Below are 26,573 nucleotides of genomic sequence, written 5' to 3'. Positions count from 1 at the left end.
CCACCTACTGCACATGGCCCAGTAACTCACCCTCTCCCTCCTCCCCAAAACCTTTCCCTTTCCTCCTCAAATCTTCCTGTCACAGCACTGAAAGAAAAGCAAAGTGCCATGGAGCCTCCCATTCATGTACGCTGCAAGTCTCTGCGGGTCCCACTACTTCTGATGCACACAAACACTGCTGCAGCAACAAGGACGCCGCAACAGGAAGACTGGGGGTGGAGGGGAAGAGGGACAATTTATGTTTATTGTGTTTGATATACCAATCCGACAAACAGGTCTGAACACTGTACAATAAAACAGAACAAAAAAAAAAAAGATCTTCAATTTATAAAAGGAAAGGGTACACAAGCAGTCTAGACACAATTACTAAAACCCGGTGTTCGGTCAATGCGCTCTTCTTCCAATCTACACCAATGAAGCTACCTACAACATATGTGCTTTGCTGGGACCCCCTTTTAATATTTGTGTATCCTTATATGTTTGCAGCAGTATCAAGCTCCTGTAGAGATGTTTTCCAAGACGTATGTAAGCAGACATGGCATTAAGTCCCTCCCCCCCCTCCCCATTTACTAATACTTTCCTTCCACATCCCAAACAGCTTATAGCTCAAGATCCAGCAGCATGAGGCAGGAATGGAAACTACCAAATAAGCTATCCACACTCCCCCAAATGATCCAGATATTAATAAATAAAAAGGACATGTAATGTCTATAGACAGTACACCACTGCCTCCCTTCCAACAGAGTATTACCTTTTGTTGCCTTACAGCCTGGAAGTAAAATACATTTAAAAAAAAGTGTTCCACTTATCTACACATTCTATCCTACAACAGGAAAAGCAAAAAATATATTCCAGGAACCTTAAACATTGAAGTAAAAAAAGAAAAATCTGACTAGCTTGGTGAATTAGAGTCCACCTCACCACCCTCTGTACTTTAGCCAACCTCAGCACTAATAGGCAGATGAACAAAAGCAAACGCGAAAGCTAGAAGCCAACATCACCGTACTAGCGTCTGCTTCCGCCCAATGATCAGAACCGGCAAGCACGTGTAACAACGAGCTCAACGACTCAAAGCAATGAGCATGCAAATGCATTCTAATGTTTTTTATTCAGGATCAAACAACCCCTACAGCGAACTAAACAGCAAGTCATGACAAAGACATCAAGCAATTACATGACAATGCTCAAGCATAACAAATAGTAGGCAAAAACAACTTACAGCAAAGACTGGGTAATACATAATCCCCCCCTTTTTTTTTTTTTTGAAACCCACCCATTACCCTAGTTCCATTCAAGTTTATTTATTTAGATTTTGATCACACCTTTTTCAGTAGTAGCGCAACATAGTAGATGACGGCAGAAAAAGACCTGCACGGTTCATCCAGTCTGCCCAACAAGATAAACTCATATGTGCTTCTTTTTGTGCATACCTGACCTTGATTTGTATCTGCCATTTTCAGGTCACAGATCGTAGAAGTCTGCCCAGCACTAGCCCCGCCTCCCAATCTCAGCTAAGCTTCTGAGGATCCATTCCTGCTGAACAGGATTCCTTTATGTTTATCCCACACATGTTTGAATTCCGCTTACTGTTTTCATCTCCACCACCACCCGCGGGAGGCATTCCAAGTATCCACCACTCTCTCCGTGAAAAAATACTTCCTGACATTTTTCTTGAGTCTGCCCCCCTTCAATCTCATGTCCTCTAGTTCTACCGCCTTCCCATCGCCGGAAAAGGTTCGTTTGTGGATTAATACCTTTCAAATAAGGTTAGTTATATTCGATACACTGGATATTTCTCTGTCCCAGGAGGGCTCACAATCTAAGTTTGTACCTGAGGCAATGGAGGGTTAAGTGACTTGCCCAAGATCACAAGGAGCAGCAGTGGGATTTGAACTGGCACCTCTGGATTGCAAGACCGGTGCTCTAACCACTAGGCCACTCCTCCAGTTGTATTCAAATCACCCCTCTCCCCCCAACCCTACCTTAACCCATATCTTAAGCAGATGCAGAGATGACCCGGTACCCTGGACTTTTATGAAACCAGGCCATCTTTAAAAAGGAAAACGTCCACTATTCCCAATCCACCCCTCCCAACCCAAACACAGAATCCCTAAACACCCCTTATTTAACTTTGCCCACTTAGGAAATACTCTGAAACATATTAACACAGCACTTCTTGCTTTATAGGAGATATTTTGCCAATAACAGTTCCAATAGACACAAAGCCCTTCTTCCCTTTGGGGAGTTCCTAGCAGCCCTTGCCTCCCATAACATGAAGGCATGCAATCTGTTTCTCCAGTACCAAAAAGAGGGAGGTTCCTCTTGCATGCAATATTTAAGAATGCATTTCTTCCCCAATGTTTAAGCTTTACAAAGTAGTAAGCATAAATTTTTGTCTGGGACCCCATATGCCTCCCATTTATTCAGCAAGACTCTCTTCCAAGAAAAGGCTACACAATGACAAAAAAGAATCCCTAAATATCGATGAACTGACCTCCAAAATGCTTGAATGCCACTACATTATCAAAAAGCATGAAACAAGGTGCTGTCTCCCCGCTGACATTTGAGACGTTGACCAGCAGGCACCCAACCTGCTCGAGCAGACTGATATTGTTATATATATACACCCTATGGAGTATTCGGTATTGATTCTCCTGAAGATTGGCATTTCCAACCTGCTTTGGAATAGCTTTAATCAATTTAAGAAATTCACCCCTTTCAGTTCATACCTAAGGTCCCTACTCCAAGCTTCCCTAAGAGGACCATACTTCCAGGGAGGGAGAAGAGAAACCAAAGTTCTATGCAAACCTGATACAGAAATCTGTCCAAAGCATCACCTTGTTAAAAATTTAGAAGTTTCTGTCCTAGCTTTGTTTGTACAGCCTCTTTATTTAAGCTAGCATAATAGTGGTGCAGCTGCCGATAAGCAAAGTAATGGTCGATATTGTGTATCTGGATTTTCAAAGGCGTTTGAAAAAGTATCCCATGAAAGACTCCAGAGGAAACTGAAAATTCATGGGACAGGAGGTAGTGTCCTATTGTGGATTAAAAACTGGTTAAAAGATAGAAAGCAGAGAGTAGGGAGAGTAGGGTGGAGGAGTGGCCTAGTGGTTAGGGTGGTGGACTTTGGTCCTGGGGAACTGAGGAACTGAGTTCAATTCCCACTTCAGGCACAGGCAGCTCCTTGCGACTCTGGGCAAGTCACTTAACCCTCCATTGCCCCATGTAAGCCGCATTGAGCCCGCCATGAGTGGGAAAGCGCGGGGTACAAATGTAACAAAAAAAAAAATGGCCAGTATTCTCAATGGAGAAGGGTAGACAGTGGGGTTCCGCAGGGGTCTGTGATGGGACCGCTGCTTTTTAACATATTTATAAGTGATCTAGAGATGGGAGTAACTAGTGAGGTAATTAAATTTGCTGATGACACAAAGTTATTCAAAGTTGTTAAATTGCAAGAGGATTGTGAAAAATTAGAAGAGGACATTATGAGACTGAGCATCCAAATGGCAAATGATGTTTAATGTGAGCAAGTACAAAGTGATGCATGTGGGAAAGAGGAACTCGAACTATAGCTATGTAATGCAAGGTTCCACGTTAAAAGTCACTGACCAGGAAGGTATCTAGGTGTCACTGATGATACGTTGAAACCCTCTGCTCAGTGTGCGGTGGAAGATAAGAAAGTAAATAAAAATGTTAGGTATTATTAGGAAAGGAAAACAAAAATGAGGACGTTATGCCTTTGTATTGCTCCATGATGCGACCACACCTCGAATATTGTGTGCAGGTCTGGTCACCGCATCTCAAAAAAAAGATATGGTGGAATTAGAAAAGGTACAGAGAAGGGCAATGAAAATGATAAAGGGGATGTGATGACTTCCCTATGAGAAAAGGCTAAAGCAGCCAGGGCTCTTCAGCTTGGAGAAAAGATGGCCGAGGGGAGATATGATAGAGGTCTATAAAATAATGAGTGGAAAGAAATGGGTAGACTCGAATCGATTGTTCTCTCTTTCCAAAAATACTAGGACTAAGGGGCATGCAATGAAGCTACAAAGTAGTAAATTTAAAATGAATCTGAGAAAGTATTTCTCCACTCAATGTGAGACTTTGGAATTCGTTGCCAGAGAATGTAGTAAAAGCAGTTAGTTTAGCGGGGTCTAAAAAAAAAAAGGTTTAGATTCCTAAAAGAGAAGTCTATAAGCCATTATTAAAATGGACTTGGGAAAATCCACTGCTTATTTCCAGGATAAGCAGCATAAAATGTATTGTACTGTTTTGGGATCTTGCCAGGTACTTGTAACCTGGATTGGCCACTGTTGGAAACAGGATGCTGTACTTGATGATTCTTCAGTCTGTCCCAGTATGGCAATACTTATGTACTTAAAAATTATACAGGTCAACTTAAATAAAGAACACCTCTCAAGTGAATACGAAGCCAATGAAGAGGAAAGAACAGCAGTAGAACTATCAGATTTTTTGAGACCAAGAAAAGGTTTAGTGGCAGTATTCTGTAGCAACTGCAGTTTAAGACATATTTTCACAGTGAGAGATGAATAAAGAGCATTAATCTAAGTGACACTTAAAATGCTAAACTGGCGAAATAATGATGACTACGACTTACGCAGCTTGACAAAAATGATTTGAGTTAGATGATTCACTTGCAGTTCAAGAGAGAGTAGTATCTAATATAACTCCAAGGATCTTAGAAGACTGATCAATTTTAAGAGATAATTGACTAGACACAGAGGGACTGGGAATCAGGAATAGAATTATCCTTATGGTCCAGCCAAAGTAATTTGGTTTTATCAGCATTTAAATTTAAAACCGTGACTCGAACTGTAAAGTTTAATCAGAAATGAAGTGGCAACTTTCAAATTAGTGTCAGCCCAATTCTCACGCTCCTCTTAACTCCAGTATTGTCAGCATATGAATAAAAATGCATTCCCAATGAAGAAACACTATGGTCCATTGTAGTCGTATAAATATTGAATAAAATGGGGAACCCTGAAGGACACCACAGGGTGGCACCCAAGTAGCAGAAAGATTATTTTTCATCTTAACAGTATTATTATTATTTATTGCATTTGTACCCCACATTTTCCCACCTATTTGCAGGCTCAATGTGGCTTACAGATTTTTGTTATGACATAGTCATGACAGGAACTTAGATACAATCGGTAGTAAGCAGAAGATGTATGAGGGATTAGAGAAGGAGGAGTTAGATAGGGTAGTGTAAGAGGTGTATTTTGATAATTAGGTGGGTTGGGTGGTGAATTGTGTCATTAAGGGTTCTTTTTGTAGGCTTGTTGAAGAGATGCATCTTCAAAGATTTGAGAAAGATGATTAGATTGTCCATGGTTTTCAGGGTTTTGGGTAGTGTGTTCCATAGCTGTGTACTTCTGTACGAGAAGGTAGTGGCGTATGCCTGCTTATATTTAAGTCCTTTACAGCTGGGGAAGTTCAGATTGAGGAATTTGCGGGCTGATCGTTTGGCGTTTCTGGGCGGTAGGTCCACTAGGTTTAACATGTAAAGTGGGGCATCTGCGTGAATGATTTTGTGTACGGTCGTGCAGATCTTGAACTCAATGCATTCCTTCAGTGGGAGCCAATGAAGTTTCTCTCTTAAGGGTTTCGCACTTTCGTATTTGTTTTTTCCAAATATGAGTCTGGCTGCGGTATTCTGAGCTGTTTGGAGTTTTTTTAATAGTCTGTTCTTTGCAGCCAGCGTACAAAGTGTTACAGTAGTCCAGATGACTTATTACCATTGACTGTACCAGGGTATGGAAAATGTTTCTCGGAAAGAAAGGTTTTACTCTTTTGAGTTTCCACATCAAGAAGAACATCTTTTTAGTCGTGTTCTTCACGTGGGTATCGAGTGTGAGGTTTCGATCAATGGTGACGCCGAGAATCTTCAGATTTTCTGAAATGGGAAGAGTACTGTATGGTGTGGTTATGGTGGAGTAGTTTGTGTTGTATTGGGAAGTGAGTGCTAGGCATTGAGTTTTAGCTGGAATGAATCTGCCCAGGAGTGCATGATTCGGAGGCTTTGGTTGATCATGTTGGTGATTTCGTTTAGATCACGTTTGAACGGGATGTAGATCGCAACATCATCTCCATATATGTATGGGTTAAGGTTTTGATTAGCTAAGAGTTTGGCTAGTGGTATCATCATTAGGTTGAAAAGAGTTGGTGAGAGGGGGGGATCCTTGAGGAACTCCGCATTCCGGTATCCATGGAGGTGATCTTTCAGCGTTCGTTGTTACTTGGTAAGATCTGGTGGTGAGGAATCCCTTGAACCATTTGAGAACTGGGCCTCCGACTCCGAAGTATTCTAGTATATGAAGTAATATTCCATGATCAACCATGTCGAAGGCGCTAGACATATCAAATTGTAGTAGGAGTATGTTCTTACCAGTTGCAATAGTTTTTTTTTGAATGAGTTCATTGCAGACACTAGTACAGTTTCGGAGCTATGATTTGATCGAAATCCTGATTGGGACTCATGTAGAATTGAGTGTTTAGTTAGGTATTCAGTAAGTTGTTTCGTCACTATGCCCTCCATCAGTTTGGTTATGAGTGGAATGGATGCATCTGGGCGATAATTGGTTAGGTCCATTGTGTTTTTCTTAGCATCTTTTGGCAATGGAGTGAGTATAAATTGAAAAATATCAAACAATTACCACCAAACACCCTTCTGGTCACGATGGATGTAGAATCGCTATACAGCAACATTCCACATGCGGATGGCATAGCTGCATGTGGAAGACTCCTAAAAAAATCCACACTGGACCATCAATACTCACCAGAAACTATTACAAAATTAATCAAATTCATTTTAACTCACAACTACTTCCACTTTAACAATGATATCTATCTACAAATAATGGGCACTGCAATGGGCACCAGGACAGCACCCCAATATGCCAACCTTTTTATGGCTGAGCTGGAAGAGACATTTCTGAATACATACCAGACCAAACCTCAAATACTACCGGTACATCGATGACATTTTTATGATTTGGATGGATTTGGAACAAACAATTTTACTATTCCTTCAATACATACCATCCTACAATCATATTCAAAATTGACTACTCCCCAGAAAAAGTCAATTTTTTGGACACCACAGTCTCAATCAGTGATGGCTGTATACAAACATTTATATACAAGAAACCCACAGACAGATGCAGCTACCTCCACAACTCCAGCTTCCACCCTTCACATACAAAAAGATCCATTATTTACAGCCAAGCCACAAGATACCACCGTATCTGCTCGGACCCAGAGGATAGAGACAGACACCTTGAAACCCTGACTGCATTCTTCAAACAGAAAGGCTACAACCCCAAAATAATCTCCAAGAATATTGCCTCCTCCCTCAAAACACCCAGGGAAAATCTGCTACAGTACAAAGAAAAAAAGCCACAGACAGAATTCCCCTTGTAGTGGCATACAACCCAGAGCTGGAGAAACTGAGGAAAATCATAAGAGACCTACAGCCACTACTTCAGGAAGATGAATTACTGAAAGAGATATTCCCATCCCCACCAGTGCTGGCCTTCCGACAGCTACCAAATTTAAAACACAAGCTGACCAGAAGTAAACTTCCAACACAGACGGAAAAAGAAAAGGGCACATTTCTGTGTAACACAGCCAGCTGCAAACTATACCAAAACATTTCACAAGACCCCACAGTCATTCACAAAGGAAAAATATTCAACATAAAGGACTATTTTACATGCTCATCTTCCAATGTGGTATATATCATTCAGTGTAAAAAAATGTAACAAAGGATTCTATATTGGAGAAACAGGCCAGATGCTTAAGACAAGGTTCAATCTGCACAGACATCACATGAAAATAGCCGGTGCCAGTAAGGCCCCCACCCCTGTGGGCCAACACTTCACAAGACCAGAACACGGCACCAGTGATTTCACAGTAAGAGTACTGAAAGGTAATTTTAATACAGGAACGTAAGACCTTTGAAATAAGAATGATTGAATATTTTGACACCCAACAAACAGTACTTAATAAGGATCTGGGTTTTCTAACTCATTATAAAACAAAGCTGTATTTCTCTGTTTATTACCCTCCTCTCACCTACCAAAACCCATTCTGTTAGAATATCAATGAAATGCTTTGATGTCCCCATGCATACCCCCACCCTCCCACTCTGTCAGACTGTCAAAGTAATGCTTTGATGTTTCTCTCATATATACTATCTGCTACCACATTTGCTCATTTCCGATCTGAGGAAGAAGGGCAACCTTCGAAAGCTAATCAAGAAATGTATTAAGTTATGTCCAATAAAAAAGGTATCATATTTTCTTTTCCATGTTTTATTTTGTTTGATTTCCGTTGATAACCTTTATCCGTGGGGAATAGACCATTTTGGAGTCTGTGGTTTACCTGGTTCGTGAGGTCTTTTTTGAATTGTTTGGGGGCGGCTCTTATTAGGCTAGTAGGGCAAATGTCTAATTTGCATTGTGACTTGGCGTATTTTCTAAGCCATTGTGAGAGTTCATCTACTGAGATCTTGTCGAAGTTGGTCCATGATCGGTCTTGCTGGGTATTCCCCAGGTTTTGGATCTAGGCATTCAAGGATGCTTGTGTATTCGATGGTTTTGGTGGGTATCATGCGTCGGAGCTTTATAATTTTTTTGTTGAAATATTTCGCTAAGTTGGCTGCGGATGGGGTGTCTGTGTTATTAGAGGTAACCGGTGTAGTGTTTAGGAGTTTATTTATGAGTGAGAAGAGTTTGTGTGTATCCTTGTAGTTTGGTCCTATTATGGTTTTGTAGTACGTTCTTTTAGTCTGTCTGATGTTGTATTTTCTTTGTAACTGTTTCCAGTCTTTGAGAGTATGTTCATCTTTTTTCTTGCTCCATGCTCTTTCTAGTCTTCTGACTTGTGTTTTTAGTTCTTTCAACTCTTCATTAAACCATGGTATTGAGTTTTTCCTATTTGAGGTTCTAGTTTGGAGCGGTGTACATTGTCTAGTACTGCTTTGCATCTGTTGTCCCATTCTTATAGAAATTGGGGCGAGTCTGTAGGTGTTGTCCATTCGTCGGTGTAGAGTTGTTGCCAGAATATTAGTGGGTCTATTTTGCCTCTTGTAGTATAGGTTCTTTTTTCTTGTTTTTGTTGTGGCTCTTGTTTTCCAGGAGAGGGAAGTGCTTGCTTTGTAGTGATCGGACCATGGTGTGACTGTTCATTTTGTGTCTGTGATAGTGAGGATAGGTTCTGATGAAAAATTGTGAGTTATAATGTCTAATGTATGTCCTTTCTTGTGGGTGGGTTGCGAGTTATAATGTCTAATGTATGTCCTTTCTTGTGGGTGGGTTGCATGTTTGGCCAGTGGAGCTCCCATAATTGGAGGAATTCTTTGCATTCGTGTACATTACTTATGTTAGGATCTTCAAGGTGAAGGTTGATGTCTTCTGCTATGAGAAGGTTCTGGGTGGACACGCAAGTATTTGATATGAAATCCATAAAGTGTGTTTGAGAATCTTGCCAATTGCCAGGGGGTCTGTAGAATATGATTAGGTTTAGTTGATCACGTAGGTTGGGGTGGTTTATTCTAACTGAGGCTATTTCAAGTTGGGGAAGGATGGATTCTGCTGTTGTAACTGTGAATTGGGATTTATAGATTATTGCTATGCCTCCTCCTCTTTTTCCTTCTCTTGTCCAATGGGTAATTTTGTATCCTAGAGGACATAACTCTAAGATTATTGGATCTTTGGAGTCATGGATCCAGGTTTCGCTAATGAGTAGGAAGTCAAGATGATCTGCCGTAATCCAGTCAGTTATTGTTGTGGTTTTATCGACTACTGATCTGGCATTAGTGTAACCTATTTGTATTAATTGGTGGTGTTCTCTTGGATTCGGGATTGTGGTAATATTTATCAGTTGTCTGTCTCCTTGATGTGAGGGTTTGATGCGTTCTTTCTTGCCTATCCTTTGATGGTATCCGTGGATATTAGGTTTTTTGTGGTCTTCTTTGTCTTTTTGGGTAGGCATGTTATGTGCTTGAGTAGTTTGTGGCTTGTGAGTTGTGGGGCTGTTGTCTGTGTCATGGGTTGTAAATGCGTGTTGGAGTAGAGTGAGATAGTAGATGGTTAGGAGTATTTAATGTCTATTGAACAAAAACTCTTTAAACCATGAATAGACTACCTGAAATAACTAGATTTAACTTGAATAAAAAGATTTCATGGTCCACTGTATCAAATGCAGTCAAAAATCAAACTGCAATAGAACAAATGCCTTGCTTTTCGCCATAAAACATCTAGCATCAGAAATAAGAGCTAATAAAGCTAACTCGGTACTGTGAAATGCTCTAAAACCAAATTGGACTCAGCCAGCCAAGACTGTCCAGATGAACTCAGATAATTTGGAAAGTAATGTAATGCTGGTCACTGGTCAAAAATTAGTAGGTAGACTAGGATCTGCATTAGCATTTTTTAGAATAGGGGCCAAGAATGATTCCCTTTATACTTGAGCAGTATTGCCCAAACTCTAGAAGAGTTCAGAAAAGAAGTAAGCCAATCAATAAGGAGGGGGATTTCACAATATAGTAGGGAAGTTCATTTAAAGTGATCAATCGCGTTAAACTTTTGTACTTGCACTAATAATTTTAACTCAATCAATCACATCATGCTGCCCTTTCCTATAAGGAGGAAGAGTTCAGAGCACAGACAGAGGTACAGCACCAGAGACAGGGAATAAGATGATTAGAAAAATAAAATCACTGGACAACAAAGGTAAGAAACATGATTTTATTTTCAGTTTACTAACCGAAGTACAATATGTCAGTTTTGAGAATTGACATCTGCAGTCTATATTTTGCACTACGCAGGTGAAAATGTGAGGGGGACACTGTATGCGACCAACCACGTGATTAAAAATTTTGATCGCATCGGGTGTGTGATTAAAATGTTTAATTGATGAACAGCCCTACAACATAGACTGCTCCTTCAAAAAGCTAAATAGGATGGAGTTGGTCCAGAAGGCAGCTACTAAAAAGGGTGAGTGGTCATCATAAATGGGAACAGACTTAAGATCTCAATATGTATACTTTGGAAGGAAGTCAGGAGTGGGGAGATGAGACATTTGAATACCTACTTGCCATAAATGAACAGGAGAGGAGTCCCTTTCAATTGAAAGGAAGCTCTGGAATGAGAGGGAATAGGATGAAGGTGAAAGGGGACAGACTCAGAACCAACACTTCACAGAAAGGATTGTGAATTCATGGAATGGCCTCTTGGTGGAGGTGGTGGAGATAAAAACTGTGTCTGAATTCAAGAAAGCTTGGGACAAGTACAGAGGATCTCTGAGAGGGAAGGGATAGTAGATGGCATTGATGGGCAGGATGGATAGGCCACATGGTCTTTAACTGCCTTCATTTTTCTATTTTTTTTTTTTTTTACAGCATAAACATTTTTATTAACCTTTTCCAAAATACAAAATATATAAACAGTTAATCAAAATTCAAGTTGTAGACAGACATTGTGTAAGCCCCCCCCCCCCAACCCTTTCCCTCCCTCTTTTACAGGGCCACCCAATTCCCATACTATCATTAAGCTTCACATTTTTCTCTGTTTTACGTTAAACCAGGGGGGGGACTCCAGCCAGTCAGGTTTTCTGGATATCCACAATGAATACGTATGAGAGATTTGCACACCAAGGAGGCAGTGTCTGCAAATCAAGTGGAGTGGAGGAGTGGCCTAGTGGTTAGAGCACTGGTCTTGCAATCCAGAGGTGGCCGGGTTCAAATCCCACTGCTGCTCCTTGTAATCTAGGGCAAGTCACCTAACCCTCCATTGTCTCAGGTACAAACTTAGATTGTGAGCCCTCCTGGGACAGAGAAATATCCAGTGTACCTGAATGTAACTCACCTAGAGCTACTACTGAAAAAGGTGTGAGCAAAATCTAAATAAATAAATCTCAAGAATATTCACTGTCCAGGGGAAGCCCAGCCAGTCAGGTTTTCAGATATCCACAGGTTTGGGAATGAAAGCTGTATGTGCCTTTTTATCTGCTTGTTTTTTGGTGACAAGACTTCTGTTTATTAATTACAAGCCTGTTCTACCTGCTCCAACTACTGCCTCTTCCTGAAGCCAGACTCTGCTTCTGCCTGCTATCTGCACTTATCTTTCCTCAGATTTTTCTTCTACCTTTTAATTTGACCAACATCCAGTATCCACACTGCTCTGCTGGAACAGCTGTGCCGCAAGTCCTGGCAACTTCCATGTACCACAGGTCTCAACCCATAGGCAAAAGGGAGTTGCAATAGGGGAAAAAGTACATTCTCTTGACCCCCTAGTGTTTCCTTGCAGTGGGCTTGACCATGACATTGTTCTGACTGGTGTCCTTCCCAATTTCTAACTTTGGAATGGCTTAAATCTTAAAGGAGAGATCCTCTGGGAGAAGTCATTCTTTCCTTAGGGCAGAGGGATCTGAGGACATGCCTGTCGATCCTTCTTGTTCAGAGAGCTTCACAGGCTCACATTCAGAATACTACAAAAGTACTCCAATACAGACCCAAAGACATTCTTCTGAAGAGGTCTGGGCTTGTGCCTGGCTAGCTTTAAGTCCTCAATAAGGTTAGTCCTTGACTGTGGGCATCTAGGCTCCAATGTACGTCAATGCTGCAGGGAGGATTCCTCCTCTGATGCACTGGAGATAGGACAAAGGAGCAGTCAAAAGTTGGTGTCAAAACATTTCCAGGCAGAGTATGAAATGATTTTATGCATCAATGCTAATGTTGAAGCAGTGGCACTGAACCAAATGAGGTATACAATGAACGTCACTGATGTTCTTATCCAGTTCCTCCGCAAATACTGCCACTGCCATGGCTGAAGTGCTGTAGAACAGCCCATGTATTGAGGCATCTGGGGCCTGGTCCCAGGTCCTTAAAACTGATGCATCCATTCAGAGGTCCTCTTGTCTATGTGTACTTGAGGGTACAGGCGTTATCAGTATCTCCATGCTCTAAAGGCTAATATTAGCGCTGCTGTGCCTCTGCTCATCAGTGGGCTTTGGTGTCAAAGCTGAATTCTCCTCTACTGGGAAAAAAATCTGTTTATGTCCATTCTTGATGACTCCTTTGATGCATCCCCAGCACCAGTGCACATTCTGGACACCTCAGCGCTAATCTCAGTGAGTGGGCTACAACTCCTTGTCACATGGGAACATGAATGGAGAGGTTCATCATATAATTTTCTTAATGGTCGCTATGTATGGCAATACATGATTAAACCATGCTTGCTACTGGTTGCTAAGGGAATGGTCTCTTAGTGGTGAAGCACCTGCTGCCTTGCCATCATGGCACCCTGTGGTTACACTATAAATTCAACACTTTCAAAGTCTGTTGATAGCGACATCTATATCACATTTTGGTTTACATTTATTCCTTCCAAACCAATGAAACATTCGGAACCACTCTTTTTTAAAAACTACCTTGCCCCTCTCCTCTCCAGGTCAGAGACCACACGCAAACAGAGGAGTTGGAGAAAATTTAATGAGCTACGTTCCATATGCTTTCCTAAAACAAAACAAGAAATGAAAACCTTCCATAGGTAAAATTTATACAGTACACAGAAGTGGAAGTCACAACCACCAAGATCAATAAAAGGTGCTTATTGTCCAAATGTAACATATGACAGTGCTGAACCGAACACGTTGTGTTTTGGCACCAAGCCTTTCTCAGGGGTTCTTAAAAGGTCAGAGTTGGTAATTTGAAAGAATATTACACCAAAATGCCAACCATAACACCTTCACACCACATTCTGTAGTAGTAAGTACCACAAATAATGCATCTCTACAAGAAACCGCAGGTTTGTGGAGACGCATTATTTCTGGTACTTGCTACTACAGAATGTGGTTTGACATTTTGTGTAATATTCCTTAAAGTTACCAACGCTGACCTTTAAGAACCCCTGACAAAAGCTTGGGTGCCGAAACACAGCCCACGTTGGGTTCATATCGTCAGCACCATCATTTGTTACATTTGGACAATAAACACCTTTTATTGATCTTCTTGGTGATTGTGACTGGCATCTTCCACTCCTGTATCTGTCCATATGCTTTCCTCACGTGTTAAAATTCTTAGAGTCATAAGGTGATAGTCAGTACAACTATTCTAGTGCACAAACAGCTGAGTTATTTGATTGTGTTCATAAATAAAGAACGTTAGCCAAAATCATCTCCAAATTGTTAACAAGGAAAAAAAAACAAAAAACAAAACTACAGGAAGGATCATAGAAGTCACCTAATTTTTTTTAAAGAAAATTAAAGGTCAAAGGATACAGCTCACTGCACTAATAAGGACCCACCTCTTCCTAATAATGATTGTTTTCATAAACAGGATAATCCAAACCAAAACTAAATAAGATGAAAATTTCCTTCAAGCCACTTCCCAGGGTTTTAAAATCACACAATGTTGGAAATAAACAGTATGGTGGGAAGGGTGCACAAGCACTATAATGTACCGGGTAAAACCCCAATCAGTGACAACCAACCAGATTGCTTACTCTTTCAAAATGTACAAAGACTAGGGGATACTATGAAGTTATAGTTGCACACTTAAAACAAGAAAAAAAATATATCTTTCCACTTAGTATATAGTACAGCTCTGAAACTTATTGCCAGAGCAAGTGGTAAAAGCAGTTCATGTAGCTGTGTTAAAAAGGTTTGGACAAATTCCTGGAGGAAAAGTTCATAAATCATTGAGATAGACCTGGGGAAAAATACCATGAAATCGTGCAACTTTTTTGGGACCTGGTCTGGCCACTGTTAGAAACAGGATATTGGGTTAGATGCACCCCTGGGCTGACCCAGTAGAGCAAACTTTTATGTTCCATATGCACTGCTGCTGCCCATGCAATACATGTCCTGTGGAGAAGCAGGAAGGAAAAGGCAGGAAGAATATTTACCCAGTCACATTACTATCCCTCCTCTATCTTTTTTCATACTTCAGCTCCCAGGCCTCAGATTCTCACCTATTGCCAGGAATAGATCGTTAACATTCATTGCAGTCTTGGCTGATGTCTCCATAAATAAGAGGCTGTTATCATCTGCATATGCTTGTGCTTCCTATAAAGAAGACAAACCCCAGTGTTAGTAACCAGAAAGCAGACACAAGATGCTAGAGAACCCTTGGTTCAAGCCCCAGCCCTACTGTGCTAAGTTGCTTTAACACCATGTTGTCTATTAAACTGGGCTTAACAGGAATTTCCTATGAAGGCAATAAGATATAATCAGCACTCTTAAGAGCAATGTGTTGATAGTTTATCATCATCATGGCTTATAACTCAAAGCTGGTAAGATCAAGTGGTACTTCCCAAGCACTCAGTCTGCAGCTCCTCACTACCTCTCCACCCTCATCTCCCCCTATGTTCCCGCCCGTAACCTCCGCTCACAGGACAAAGCCCTTCTCTCTGTACCCTTCTCCACCACTGCCAACTCCAGGCTCCGCTCATTCTGCCTTGCCTCACCCCATGCCTGGAACAATCTTCCTTTACCCATACGCCATGCCCCCTCCCTACCCATCTTCAAATCTCTGCTTAAAACTCACCTCTTCAATGCTGCCTTCGGCGCCTAACCTCTGAAGATATATAAAATACCCCAATCTATCCACCCTATCAGATTAACTGTTCACTCGTCCTCTAGATTGTTCACTTGTCTTTAGATTGTTCTCTTGTCTTTTAGATTGTAAGCTCTTTTGAGCAGGGACTGTCCTTCTATGTTTAAATTGTACAGCGCTGCGTAACCCTAGTAGCGCTTTAGAAATGCTAGTTAGTAGTAGTAGTAATTAGAGATATTCAGGAAAATGATCAGCAGACAACAGAAAAATGGGTTCAGTGGCAGAACACTATCAAGCTGTGGCAGACAGGCAAAACTGTCAACATTTTAACAAATGTGAAAGAAGGAACCTGAGCCCAAAACAAAGTGGTCACCTCCCTGCTCCTGTTAAACGTCACACAACTCAGCCTCTGTTTCTCAATAATCCGCCCACCAGATACTGCATCTTCAAGGACCTACTCAATCAAGAAGAAGTTAATGAACCTCAGATACATGAGCTAGAAGTATCTTGATACAATTTAATAAAGTACAGCACAAACAGATTAACTTTGGTGAAGGAGATGAAACTCTCAAGGGGCAGCAGCCATGTCTATTGTGGAGCTCTCAACATTCTTTCAAAACTTAAAATCACTGAATTTCAATTAACAAACCACAAAAACAATGAGCCTGCTGTGTTAAGTGCTATGTACTTTTGTAGAGAAGTCCATACCCCCCCTCCCCTTAGAGCAAAGTCAAATCTTCTACTCCCCAGTGGCCCAATGCTCAGAACTCCTATGGTAAGCCAACAGTGCATAGAATTAGCTCACCAATGCTCAAAGGAAATGGTGTGCAAATTGTGTGTGTGCTGTTAAAACAAAAGCAAGGGGGAGGGGTGTGCGCTTGGCGCATGCATAGAAGAGTTTCTCAGTAAGACCAGCTCCTGTGTGCATGCGCCAGGCAAACCCGAACATGAAGCACACGCTGGAAGATGGAACCGACAAAAGAATAAGAAACAGCATAATGAATGTCCAGTCAAATGCAAAGCACAGATAAGAAAGGAAAAGAGGGAACTTGGAAAACAAAATTGCATTGGAGGCAAAAAAAAAAAAAAATTTTTTAAAGGTATATTAAAAGCCAGCAAAACAATTGGTTGGACCACTAGATGACCCAGGGGTGCCAATTGTATCAATTTGGGATATGGGGTGCACTGTTAAAAAGCCATTGAGGGCTTTTTTCTGGGACATATCAATGTAAAATATGGTCACAGCAAAATCAAAATGAGAATTTTGAAAAATGTACCTGGCCAGGATGCCTAAGGCTTGCACTGAAGACAGTATCAAATAGAGAAAAAAAAACAAAAAAACAAAAAAACCCAGCCTATAACCTAAGGCACTACATGGAACGTAGAACTGCACAATAGCAGCAGGATTTGAAGAAAATCAATTAAAAAAAAAATAATCACAAAAAGTAAGTCTTGGTAGGATGTTACAAAGACACAGTCAACCAGCTCTGTGGAAAGACAAAAAACTGAGGTGGTCCCTCGCCATGGAGGCAGGCAGAAGTGGAACGATGAAGCTTCTCAAAAGCTCCTAGATAAATCAAAGCTGGAGTACTATTCCCACATCAGGCTCACACCAGTGTTATCACCCATACTGAGAATTTCTACCTTGCTTGACCTCAGAAGTTTCACACCGACTGCAAGTGGTGATAGTGAGTAGCAGAATGAAAGCAAAAGATGGTGCTTTATTTTCCTTCCCAACTCTGGCACTCACCTCATATTCCACCATGCGCTTGTTAGCCAGGTCTGCCTTGTTTCCAGCCAGTGCTATTACTATATTGGGACTGGCCTGTCGCTGCAATTCTTTCACCCAGGTTTTCGCTCGTGCAAATGTTTCCTGCAGAAAAAGGAGGGACATGAGTAAAGCAGAGCAAGAGGCAACAGTACAGAGGCTATAACTATTTGGGGCGCTGTACCATAGCCTCTGCTCTATAAGCATCACCAGAAACAGGGAATAGAAGTTTTACATCTCTAACACTAGAAAATTAGAGTGACTTCAGCAAACAGGTCAAGCAGTTTGAGGAATAAATCGTAAAATGGCTATTTCTACGAAAACCCCAACCGAAAATCATGCAATTAAAAATCTCCCAATATCAGTCAGCAGTGCACACTTCCTTTACTAAAGGATAAAGGCAGTGTGACCAAAAGAGGTACCTGGTTGGTGATATCATAGACCACAATAGCAGCTTGAGCGCCTCTGTAATACATTGGGGCCAAGCTATGATACCGTTCCTGGCCAGCTGTGTCCCAGATCTCAAACTTCACTGTTGTGTCATCCAGACAGACAGACTGTGTGAGGAAGGCCGCTGAGGAAAGATTAGAGAAAGAAAATAAACACCAAAAAAGTGGTCTCTCCTTATGCTATACTTCTATACATCTAAATCTGTCACAGACCAGTTTCTTTCACACCTTTGGGGGTGGGAGGGGGTCAGTGACAACATAGAGAGTAAGGTGGGTCATACCTTAATCTTTTCAGTGGTCATATCATTTAAGGCACCTGGACATTTTTGCTTTGTTCCATTATGGCAGAAACATGTGGAGGGGCATAATCGAAAGGGTCACCCAAGTTTTCCTGAGGACGTCCTCGCAGGACGTCCCGGCGAAGGGGCGGGGAAACCCGTATTATTGAAACAAGATGGGCATCCATCTTTCGTTTCAATAATACGGTCAGGGACGCCCAAATTGCAAAATTTAGGTTGACCTTAGAGATGATCGTCCCCGATTTTCGGCGATTATGGAAACAGAGGACACCCATCTCAGAAACAACCAAATCCAAGCCATTTCTCATGGGAGACGCCAGCATTCGTAGTGCACTGGTCCCCCTGACATGCCAAGGCACCAACCAGGCACCCTAGGGGGCACTGCAGTGGACTTCAGAAATTGCTCCCAAGTGTACTGCACCCACTAAAACTGCTCCAGGAACCTGCATACTGCTGTCATGGAGCTGGGTATGATATTTGAAGCTGGCATAGAGGCTGGAAAAAATATTTTTAAATTTTTTTTTGAGGGTGGGAGGGGGTTAGTGACCACTGGGGGAGTAAGGGGAGGTCATCTGGTCATTTAGGGCAAATTTTTGTGGCTTGGTGATAAAAAAAAAAAAAAAAAAAAAAAAAGGACCAGGTAAAGTCATCCAAGTGCTCGTCAGGGACGCCCTTCTTTTCTCCATTATCAGTCGAGGACACCCATGTGTTAGGCACGCCCCAGTCCCGCCTTCGCTACGTCTCCGACACACCCCTGTGAACTTTGGTCGTCCCCGCAACGGAAAGCAGTTGAGGTTGCCCAAAATTGGCTTTCGATTATGCCAATTTGGGCGACCCTGTGAGAAGGACGCCCATCTTCCGATTTGTGTCGAAAGATGGGCGTCCTTCTCTCTTGAAAATAAGCCTGATAGTAACATAGATGACTGGCCATTCAGTCTGCATAACAAGATAAACTCATAGCTTAATGTATGATGTATGTCCTTGCCATTTTGCTTAATGTATGATGTATGTCATTGCCATTTTCAGGGCAGACTGTAGAAGTCTGTCCAGCATTGGCCTAGTGGTTAGAGCACCCGTCTTGACATCTATAGGTGGCTGATTCAAATCCTACTGCTGCTTCTTGTGATCTTGGGCAAGTCATTTAACCCTCCATTGTCTCAGGTATAAACTTAGGTTGTGAGCCCTCCCGGGACAGAGAAATACCCATTGTACCTGAATGTAATTCACCTTGATCTGTTACTGAAAAAGGGTGAGCAAAATCTAAATAAATAAAAATAATAAATATGGTGGGTCAGCTGGAACTGCTCCTTATTGCACCTGCTCACTGGTGATGCAGTGAGTTAGGGAAACCAAAATTACTGCTGTCCCTATTCTGTGGTGTAAAAGGATAGTTTCCCCGAGGGAAACATTCCGAAACTTGATACAATCAATGGTACTAAGCCATGCAGACTACTGCAATGGAATCTATGCGAGTTGCAAAGAACAAATTATAAAGAAACTTCAGACCGCTCAAAATACGGCAGCCAGACTTATATTTGGAAAAACACGTTTTGAAAGCACTAAACCCCTTGGAGAAAAACTGCATAGGCTCCCAATCAAAAAACGTATTACTTTCAAAATCTGCACCCTGGTTCATAAAATTATCTACGGCAATGCCCCAGCCTACATGGCAGACCTCATAGACCTACCAATCAGAAACACAAGATCAGCATGAACATACCTAAATCTTCACTACCCAAACAGCAAAGGCCTCAAATACAAATCAACGCATGCATCCAGCTTTTCCTATTTAAGCGCACAACTATGGAACGCTCTGCCAAAAATAGTAAAAACGTACGACCACCTCAAGTTCTGGAAAGAACTAAAAACAAACCTGTTCGGGAAGGCATAGCCCACCGATCCAACATAAAAGACTGACTACCTGCAACACAACAAAACTAAAGATCGCATTGGACACACCCAATTTGCCCCTCCTCCCTAAGTTCCCCATTACATCAACCATATATGAACTCTATTCTAACGCAATAACACCTTGTATTTGTTCATACCGGAACTGGCGAACGCCATTACGGTACTCTGTAAGCCACACTGAGCCTGCAAATAGGTGGGAAAATGTGGGATGCAAATGTAACAAATAAATAAATAAATAGTGCAGGTGTGTAAGGGAAGTTTGCACTGCTAGTCCTTTTATCTACAAGCAGTTATTTGCAGTACTGTGAATCTGCCATTGAAGAGCCAAATCAAAATCTGAGCGCTCTCAATGCTTAATGTATTTTTTACAGTGTACTCATTTTATGCTGTCATACTACAGCTGTTTCACCCTCCCTTCATTTTTCTGCAAAACACGTGGATAATGCACTTACCACCAATAGTGCTCTCCTGGTACTCATGGAATTGGCCCTTGACGAAACGTAGCACCAGGCTAGACTTCCCCACTGCAGACTCTCCCAGCAGCACCAGTTTAAATTGACAGATTTTACTAGCTTGAGACTGACCATTCGGCCTTGCAGCTCCTCTGCTGGTCATGACCTAGACTTGGACAGCGCCCTTTGCCTCAGCGGATGGACAACCCTCAATCCAAGAACCAGCCTGGCAAGGACTGGCAGCAGCTTACCCCAGCAGTGCAGAAGCTCCTGGTCTAGAAAAGAAAAGCAAAAAGATTTAACACTGCTCAAACATCTCATAAAGATGTTGTGCCTTACTTACACATTACCTTCTTAGATTATTAGCTCTACTACTAAAGCCTTGACTACTCAGGTCAGTTATCTGATTTTGATACTGACTGAATGTGACACCATTTTGTTAAATATGGACTACTGCAATAGTTCACATGGAGGGGCATAATCGAACGCGAACGCCCATCTCAATGGGCGTCTATGTCTGAGAACGGGTACGTGAAGGGGCGGGACAGACTGTATTTTCGAAAATGGCCGCCCATCTTTTTTTCTTCGATAATACGGTTTGTGCCCGGCAAATGCATCGGATTTGGGTGGATTTGAGCTGGGCGGTTTCGTTTTTCAGTGATAATGGAAACCGAAGGTGCCCAGCTCAAAAACGAACAAATCCAAGGCATTTGGTTGTGGGAGCGGCCAGGATTCGTAGTGCACTGGTCCCCCTCACATGCCAGGACACCAACTGGGCACCCTAGGGGGCACTTGTAACAATTAAAAAAAAAAAAAAAAAAAAAGTAAAATACCTCTCAAGTCCATAGCTCCCTTCCTTTGGGTGCTGAGCCCCCCACATCCCCCCCAAATCCCACTGCCCACAACTCTACACCATTACCATAGCCCTTATGGCTGAAGGGGGGCACCTACATGTGGGTACAGTGGGTTTTGGGGGTGGTTTGGAGGGCTCCCATTTATCACCACAAGTGTAATAGGTGGGGGAGGGGGGGATGGGCCTGGGTCCACCTGCCTGAAGTCCACTGCACCCACTAACAACTGCTCCAGGGACCTGCATACTGCTGTGATGGAGCTGGGTATGGCATTTGACGGTGGCATATAGGCTGGAAAAAAAAAAGTGTTAAAGTTGTTTTTTTTTTTGTGGGAGGGGGTTAGTGACCACTGGGGGAGTCAGGGGTGGTCATCTGGTCATTTAGGGCACTCTTTTGGGACTTGTTCGTAAAAAAAAAAAAAAGAGTCCAAAGCAAGTGACCTAAATTCGCGCTAAAAACGCCTTTGTTTTTTCGATTATTGGCTGAAGGCGCCCATCTTAAACACATCCCAGTCCTGCCTTCACCACGCCTCCGAAACGCCCGTCAACTTGGTTCGTTCCAGCGATGGAGTGTAGTTGAAGACGCCCAAAATTGGCTTTCGATTATGCCGATTTGGGCGCCTATCTCTCGATTTGGGTTGAAATCTGGGTGCCCATCACTTTCGTAAATAAGGCTGATAATCAACAACTGATGTGATATTTCATTGTATCTGATTTTTTTTTTGTTACATTTGTACCCCGCGCTTTCCCACTCATGGCAGGCTCAATGCAGCTTACATGGGGCAATGGAGGGTTAAGTGACTTGCCCAGAGTCACAAGAAGCTGCCTGTGCCTGAAGAGGGACTCGAACTCAGTACCCCAGGAGCAAAGTCCACCACCCTAACCACTAGGCCACTCCACTCTATGGTTTTACATAGAGGTACATTTAATTAAAGAAAAAAAGAAAAGAAAGTGCGCTGCTTTATTCTATTCAACTTATATAAATCCCTTACCACAAGGATGGCGGGAGGGGCGGCTGGGGATTTAAAATAGAGAGTGGTTGTACTAGAACAGTGAATTATATAATTTCTTAAAGTTTGTTACTGTTAACTTGAAAAATATGTACTGTAAAATGGCAATTGTGATATTGAGATGTCAAATCTTTCCCAACTCTCAATAAAAACTTAAAAATTAAAAATAAATAAATCCTTTACCATCCAGAATCAAAAGTGACTCACAAAACACATTATCCCACACACATTCATAAAAATTACCAATTCCATAATCAACCGCAAACCACACTTTCCCACTCCAAATTAACCAACTAACCATGGTCTGCCACTCATTCGTCCAATCCTTCTAAGGCCTGTCTGAACAAATACATTTTTATAGTCCTCCAAAACATCAAATCTGAACTTGAATTCCATCAAACCTGGCACCACCGATGAGACACTAAACCAAATAATTCTGGCAAGCCTGTCCTAACCCTGAACTGCCACCAATCCTTAGCTGGCTGAGTGGTGTCCTCTTTGGAGTATGGCCTCTCATCCTCCCCTGCAGAGACATACCAGTCAGCATTTTTAAGGTTAAGGCCAATAACTTAAATTTCATCCTACTTTCTATAATGCCTCCAGTATCAAGAGACATATGACCGAGCCTTCCAAATCCAACAAGCTGCTGTATTTTGCACCAGATATGCCAGAAGCTGTGTTTTGGCAGACCAAAATAAGCAATATTACAGTGATCAAGTATTGGTAACAGTAATGCTTGAGTCACCATAGTTCAATCTCTTGACAGGAGGATAAGGGCATAATTCAAATCATCCTCAGTTTAAAATCTGCGATATTGACCCCTGTGAAGACTGTTCATCAATAAATCGGGACTGGTTAACCAAACTCTTAGCGCAGAGACTGAATAAAGTGCTCCTAAACTTGATCCATGAGGATCAAACCTGTTTTGTGCCAGGTTAGTATGCTTCAGTGCTCATCATCCGAGCTGTTTTGGCCCTTATGTTGAGTGGTACAGGAAAGAAGGACTTGGTCAGCTTAGATGCAGAAAAGGCCTTTGATAGGACTGATTGGAGGTACATGCATTGGATGTTGAGAAATATGGTTTTGGGACTACTTTTTGTGCTTGGATTTAATTACTGTATACTCATCTGGAGGCACAACTGATTATCAATGGGAAACTTGCGGAAGTTATTTCAACAGCAGAGAGGCACAAGGAAAGGCTGACCCCTCTGTTTATTCTGACCTTACAACCCTTTACTCCTAGAATTCAAAACCATCACGACAGTCAGGGAATTCATTTGGGGATCACAAGCAACAATTCATCTATGTGCATAGATCAGAGACGCTGCTCTGATCTTCTCCGCTCAACAACTTTGTTTCCAGTACAATTGAGCACTATAGCTTCAGTTTATTGACACACATATTCTTTTTAATATTTGGATAGAATTAATAATCAACAGACGGCAGAGAAGACTCCTGATGCAGGCCAGTATGGCCGAAACACAGCTGTGTTGAGTCCCTTTCTCCCTGCTACAGTTTGGCTAATAAAGTTGATTCTTCATTTTTACATCCAAAGTGTCGTCTTTTTTATGTAATTTTTTGATTTTGATGGATTCATCTTTTAAATACATATTTTATGATTAATTTTAAATTTTGACGTTTATATATATATATTTTTTTTTGTTTGTTTGTTTTTTTGCTTTTGTTGGTCATCTTTGCTGTTTTGTTTCTTGCTCTTTTTGAATAACCCACAATGGAAGAAGGTGAAGATCAAGAATGTGAGACATTTGAGTTTGTCAGGTCCTCAGATCTTTTGGGAAGCAGGGGGTTGCAGAGTTCATCAATGTCTTGCCAGATCTGGGTTGACCACAAATTGGACAAGATGCTGGGCTTAGACCTTTGGTCTGACACAGTCAGGCAATTTTTATGTTCTTACCAAAGTTAGATAGCTGCCTCTGGGAGGCAGCAGCCCACAGGACTCCTACTAGAAACATAGAATCATGATAGAAGACAAGGGTCATATGGCCCATCCAGTCTGCCCTTCCTCAGTAACCACTAGCTCCTTCTTTTCCTAAGGGACCCCACATATGCCTGTCCCATGATTTCTTAAATTCCAACACAAGTCCTCGTCTCCAAGATCTCCACTGGGAGGCCATTCAACACATCCTTTCTGTGAAATAGGGATGACTTCCCTATGAGGAAAGGCTGAAATAGCTTAGGCTCTTCAGCTTGCAGAAAAGATGGCTGAGGGGAGATTGATAGATGTATATAAAATACTGAATGGAACGGGTAGACATGAATCGCTTGTTTACTCTTTCTAAAAATACTAGGACTAAGGGGAATGCAATGAAGCTACAAAGTAGTACATTTAAAACAAAAATCGTAGAAAATATTTTTCCCCTCAACGTGTAATTAACCCTTTAGTGTCCAATGTTCCCACCAATCTGTTCCCATATGGCTTATTACGGGAACATTGGACACTAAAGGGTTTTAAACTCAAATTTGTTGCCAGAGAATGTGGTTGAAGCAGTTAGTTTAGTGGGGGGTTTAAAAAAAGAGTTTGGCTATCTTACTAAAAGAAAAGTATGGCAATACATATACTATTCCTAAGAATATTTCCTCTTAATTTCATCCTATGCCCTCTCATTCCAGAGGTTTCCTTTATTTGGAGAAGGCTCACCTCCTGTGCATTAACACCACTGAGCTATTTAAACATCTCTATCATATCCCCTCTCTTGTGCTTCTCTTCCAGCATATAAGTACATAAGTCATGCCACACTGGGAAAAGACCAAGGGTCCATCGAGCCCAGCATCCCGTCTACAACAGCGGCCAATCCAGGCCAAGGGCACCTGGCGAGCTTCCCAAATGTACAAACATTCTATACATGTTATTCCTGGAATTGTGGATTTTTCCCAAGTCCATTCAGTAGTGGTTTATGGACTTGTCCTTCAGGAAACCGTCTAACCCCTTTTTAAACTCTGCTAAGCTAACCGCCTTCACCACGTTCTCCGGCAACGAATTCCAGAGTTTAAATATGCATTGGATGAAGAAACATTTTCTCCGATTTGTTTTAAATTTACTACACTGTAGTTTCATTGCATGCCCCCTAGTCCTAGTATTTTTGGAAAGCGTGAACATATGCTTCATATCCACCTGTTCCACTCCACTCATTATTTTATATACATCTATCAAGTCTCCCCTCAGCTGTCTCTTCTCCAAGCTGAAAAGCCCTAGCCTCCTTAGTCTTTCTTCATAGGGAAGTCGTCCCATTCCCGCTATCATTTTAGTCGCCCTTTGCTGCACCTTTTCCAATTCTACTATATCTTTCTTGAGATGCGGTGACCAGAATTGAACACAATACTCAAGGTGCGGTCTCACCATGGAGCGATACGGCATAACATCCTCACACCTGTTTTCCATACCTTTCCTAATACCCAACATTCTATTCGCTTTCCTAGCCGCAGCAGCACACTGAGCAGAAGGTTTCAGTGTATTATCGACGACGACACTCAGATCCCTTTCTTGGTCCGTAACTCCTAACGTGGAACCTTGCATGACGTAGCTATACATGTTGAAGTACCCATATGTTTTATAACAGACTGTTTACAAATTTGATAGCAGTCCTCTGGACCGACTCCATCCTGTTCATATCTTTCTGTTTGTGCAGTCTCCAGAATTGCATGCAGTACTCCAAATGGGGCCTCACCAGAGACTTACACAAGGGCTCGGTCACCTCTTTTTTTTTCCTGCTGGTCATTCCTCTCCTTATGCACCCAGGCATCCTTCTGGCTTTGACCATCACCTTTTTTACCTGCTTGGCCACCTTAAGGTCTTTGGACACACAATCACCCCCAAGTTCCGCTCTTTTTCTGTACACAGAAGCACTTCACCCTCTATAATGTACTGTTGCCTTGAATTTTTGTAAGCCAAGTGCATGACCCTACATTTCTTAGCATTAAATCCTAGCTGCCAATTTTCAGACCAGTCTTCAAGCTTCATTAGATCCTTCCTCATGGAGTGGAGGAGTGGCCTAGTGGTTAGGGTGGTGGACTTTGGTTCTGGGGAACTGAGGAACCGAGTTCGATTCCCACTTCAGGCACAGGCAGCTCCTGGTGACCCTGGGCAAGGCACTTAACCCTCCATTGCCTCATGTAAGCCGCATTGAGCCTGCCATGAGTGGAAAAGCACGGGGTACAAATGTAACAAAACAAAACAAAAAAAAGCCATCCACACCCTCCGGGGTGTCCATGGTAAAATTATGTATCATACCTGAT

At 41.9% G+C, this 26,573-nt stretch overlaps 1 protein-coding gene across 2 annotated transcripts in view; it reads right to left on the bottom strand.

Moving 5' to 3' along the window:
- The window catches only part of RAB5B (RAB5B, member RAS oncogene family), a 67,834-nt gene that overhangs the window by 6,863 nt on the left and 34,398 nt on the right, over positions 1 to 26,573 (bottom strand). For both annotated transcript variants that reach the window (XR_003941477.1, XM_030196741.1), the window contains exons 2-5: positions 20,460 to 20,734; positions 17,771 to 17,922; positions 17,331 to 17,453; positions 14,997 to 15,090 (exon numbers count right to left, since the gene is read on the bottom strand). Coding sequence is in view for 1 of the 2 variants with exons in the window: in XM_030196741.1 (XP_030052601.1) it covers positions 14,997 to 15,090; positions 17,331 to 17,453; positions 17,771 to 17,922; positions 20,460 to 20,622 (532 nt within the window). In the remaining variant the exon portion in view is untranslated. The remainder of the gene's footprint in view (positions 1 to 14,996; positions 15,091 to 17,330; positions 17,454 to 17,770; positions 17,923 to 20,459; positions 20,735 to 26,573) is intronic.

Source organism: Microcaecilia unicolor, chromosome 3 (assembly GCF_901765095.1).
Source record: "Microcaecilia unicolor chromosome 3, aMicUni1.1, whole genome shotgun sequence".
In the NCBI taxonomy this organism is placed as follows: domain Eukaryota; kingdom Metazoa; phylum Chordata; class Amphibia; order Gymnophiona; family Siphonopidae; genus Microcaecilia; species Microcaecilia unicolor.
Note: the sequence above shows the minus strand (reverse complement) of the source record. Positions and strands in the feature narration are given on the sequence as shown.